This window comes from Apaloderma vittatum, unplaced genomic scaffold, assembly GCF_000703405.1.
Source record: "Apaloderma vittatum isolate BGI_N311 unplaced genomic scaffold, ASM70340v1 scaffold9481, whole genome shotgun sequence".
In the NCBI taxonomy this organism is placed as follows: Eukaryota; Metazoa; Chordata; class Aves; order Trogoniformes; family Trogonidae; genus Apaloderma; species Apaloderma vittatum.
The window spans coordinates 1-4132 of NW_009699581.1; the positions used below are offsets into that span (position 1 = coordinate 1).

Genomic DNA, 4132 nt, shown 5'->3' on the forward strand with positions numbered 1-4132 from the left:
GGGCGCCGGGGCACAGTTAGGCCCTGGGGCTCTCGCAGAAGCCCCAGGCCCTGCTTTTGGCACACTGGGGTGCAGCTGCTGCTGGGGCACGCCCCGGAGAGGCCCGGGAACGCTGCTGAGGGGATGGAGGCCCGTGAAGGCGCTGCAGGGTGGGAGCCCCTGGCACCCGGTGTCTGGCCCAGGGGACAGACAGAGCTGCCCGGGGGCTTGGGGCATCTGCCGCGGGCTGTGCCGGTGGTGGCCGCAGGTACCAGCGTCAGCTGGTGGTTGTGGAACCTCCGTCCCTGGAGGCGGTCAGGGACTGACTGGCCGTGGTTGGAGTAACCTGCTTGTGTTCGCCCCAGAGGGTTGGACTAGGCCTGGCACCCGGTGTCTGGCCCAGGGGACAGACAGAGCTGCCCGGGGGCTTGGGGCATCTGCCGCGGGCTGTGCCGGTGGTGGCCGCAGGTACCAGCGTCAGCTGGTGGTTGTGGAACCTCCGTCCCTGGAGGCGGTCAGGGACTGACTGGCCGTGGTTGGAGTAACCTGCTTGTGTTCGCCCCAGAGGGTTGGACTAGGCAGCTTCCCTTCCAGCCTAAATTCTCTAGCTCTGTGGCATACAGTGAATGATGAGTAAGAACTTGAAGATCATTCTTCCATGACTTGAAGGTTGCTTTTTGTAGGATTCTTTAAAGGTTATGAGTCTGCTACAGCAGTGTGTTGTAAGGGAGATCTGAGAGTTTCCAGGTGCTAAATGCCATCCTTGAAATGTTTCTATGGGATAGCCGTGTTTGAAACTCTGTTTGGTTACTTTGCCAGAGGAAGGAAAACCAGTGATTGGAAAACCAGCATTTTAACACTGCCACTGATGAAATATTGCACGTCATTTTTAAGAACCACTTGTACTGATATTACTGTTACGAATATGGAGGTTAAATGCTTGTCTCTGTGTATTTGTGACAGGACTTCCCACAAACAGAGGCATTATTTCAAATACTAAGCCCAAAATGGCATGTAACATCTAACTATAAATACAGTAGCAGAGGAGGCGCATCAAGGTTACGCCTTCTCTGAACACAGCCATCCCCCACGAATAGTCAGGCACAGGACATACATGTTAATGGTATCATAACTGCTAGTTCTACAACGTTACTTTGCTACAAAGTGCTGCTTTCTTGAACATGTTGAAAAGAATTTCATAGGAAGCATTTTTTTTCTGATAAATTACTTTTATTTTTCAAAATTGTTTCAGTTTAAAGTCACTTTTTCATATTTTAACAAGCCATAACAATGACATTGTATTTTTAAATTAAATAATTTTCTAAATAATAGTTTCAGAAGGCAAGTATTTAGTACTCAATTTATAATTTATCTTTTGTTCACTTAAACCCACCTTTTAACAGTAAAGTAAGTGAAACTTGGCAATGCAGGGAGAAATGCAAAGGTACATTATAACACTTATACAAAATCAGTTTGATTGTTGGATATGTAAACACTGACTATTAAAAGAAACAATGTTCTTGATACGATGCAGAGAAAAATACAATTCTAATAATTCTCTAAAAAGACACAATAAAATTATTTGGACAAGATACTGTGCAAGTTATGCAAAACCTATTATGGTAATTAATGCAAGTATGTTATTTATGGTACTCCCACAATGTATGTATAAACCAGAAATCTATAATCACATACTGGAAAGATCAACAGGGGTTTTTTTAAAGGGTAAAGCATCTTCAATCTTCATTCACATTTGGACTTGGAAACAGTGCTTCCTTGGCATTAAAATACCAAATATATTCTTTAAATACGTGCATACATAAACTTCTACAAATACAGTACTGAGACCAGACCACACTGCTCATCATATAAAAATAACTCCATATACGGTCACGCACAGAGAGGAAAAATGATTGTAAATTGCTGTCGGGGCAAAACCACAATGCCCTCCTGAAGCTACTGGGAGCAGCTTTTTCAGCACTTCCCAAGGACTGGATTTCAAATAATTTCACATCACAGTCACATTATAATGAATAAGACAGGGGAGAAAAAAAGGGTTTTTCAGGAATAAAAAGTGGTTTTGTGTTGGAAGGGATGAATCAATCACTCAAAGAACAGAGCTTCATTCTGAACCCACATTATTGTATGTTGGCAAATGCCACTGGTATCAGTGAACTTGTTTTGCATTCCTACTACTGTGAAATGAGAACCTTTTTAGCATCTGCTCTTGTCTTTTATACTATGAAAACATAATTTGCAATGATCTGGAACACAGCCTAACTCCTCAAGTATCTGGTGTCTTCCAACCTCATTAGGTAAGCAGCTGTAGACCTCAGTTATCATGGTTCAAGTTAAGATGGAGACAAAACATGATTTACCACCATGTAGACTGACAATTTAGAATTAGACTTTGTCACTCTTAGTCAGACTGAAGAGGACTGTGCTCTCTATATAGTCTCACTGAGGCCAGTGGTTCCACTTCTTGATTAAGGTTATTACTCACTGTGAGCAAAGATAGAAAAAATGGCCCTTACTGGTAACTGCACCCTAAGCTGAGTTGTACCGAATTTAATTTTACTGATGGGAGCAAGACATGCTTATATAAACAGGACTTCGCTCAAATATGACTCTAAAGAACAGTGTGCAAGGTATGTGAATATGAGAGAAATGTAGGAAAGGGAACTGTAATATTCATACAAAAAGTAAATTTAGTGATCATCTGCTAAGATATTCACATTCGTACGGTTGCGTAGCAGCTGTGGTAAAGGGTCAGAAACATTGTGGCTAAAGAGCTTGCCTGCTTTGACAAAACTATTAGCTCTATCAAGTCACATTTCACACATGATGTAGTAAAAGAAATCAGTATTTAAAATACCACATTGCAAATTCCAGTTCAGTAAAATGTATTAGTAGCATGAGGTCATGTTTTCTCTCTAGACAATAGACATTTAGTTTATTTTTAAATTATACTGACTACTGCTTGTTTGCAACATGTAGATGGCAACAACTTAGCAATTAATAGCATTTCTGTCCGATTCTTGACTGTCGTTGACCATCAGAGGGGTTTTAGACTGTTCTGTTTTCCCTTTGCTCTCCTCATCTTCTAAATCTTTTGATACTGCAGGGTTTTCCTCAGAACTCTCATGCACAGAAACCCTAGATGCTTCAGTTGCATTTCCTCTGACTGTAACGTGCTCCCATCCACCCTGTAAAAGATTGATAAAGACAAATAAAAGGAGAAGCTTCACCCTGCAAGTACAATATCTGATGTGATGCTTCATGTACGCTACTAGTTTTATTTATACTATTTTTTCATGAGGAAAGTAGTCCCGCTCTGGGCTGAATCAAAAAAAAAAGGCTCCTTGTAAAAAAAAACCACAACAAAAACCAATCGTAAAACCACAATACAGATCCCTGACAGGGAGGTATGTAGGTGGTACGCTTAAGCATTGCTTTTTATTATAGGTCATTGAGATTAGTAGGGTCAGGCGTTCTAACAGAGACAGTGCAGGTTTCCCACCAACTTAAAGGGGGCCAAAACCTTAAAATAGCCTTTTCTCAAAATATTGAGAATAATACAGGGAACAACGATGAGGAACAATCACATGCAGACTTGGAAGGAATTAATTTTTAAAAAATGGTATTTTACTAATTTTTCCATTATAACCTATTTAAAATGAATACTTATCAAATGCAAATAACTTCCTAACTATAACTGCATAACCCATTATATTAACTTAAAAACAGAACCTAAACTGAAGGAGCATCCAGCTGGAGCTGGATGCCACTTTCTAAGCTGCCCATGGATATTTGGATATACAGCTTCTAGACAGTATTATGGCCCCAGCACTTACCCCAATTCCATAATCCCATGAGAGGCCTTTAGGTTCCATTGGCTGAACACCAGTCCGATGGCAGACAGTCCCACAGCTCAAACTATGACTTCCTTGCACTTTGTCAGCTATCACCCAGACCTCAAGAAAGCAGAGAGGCAATAAAACGTGCTCTTCATGCTGCTGCTCTTCCCAGATATGAAAACTGTAAGTCCATCTCACCACTTTCAGAAATGAGTCTTCATCTCAAATAGGCCAAACAACTACATACTGGTGTTATAATTAAAACATTGCCAGATAGTAAGAGTTGGAGGGAAAGA

The 4132-nt window shown here is 41.3% G+C and overlaps 1 protein-coding gene across 1 annotated transcript in view; it reads right to left on the reverse strand.

The window, feature by feature from the left end:
* Nucleotides 1-2987: 2987 nt before the first annotated feature.
* The window catches only part of TECPR1 (tectonin beta-propeller repeat containing 1), a 21283-nt gene continuing 20138 nt past the window's right edge, over nt 2988-4132 (reverse strand). Inside the window, exons 23-24 of the mRNA XM_009878432.1 lie at nt 3834-3953; nt 2988-3185 (exon numbers count right to left, since the gene is read on the reverse strand). Coding sequence (XP_009876734.1) covers nt 2988-3185; nt 3834-3953 — 318 coding nt within the window. The remainder of the gene's footprint in view (nt 3186-3833; nt 3954-4132) is intronic.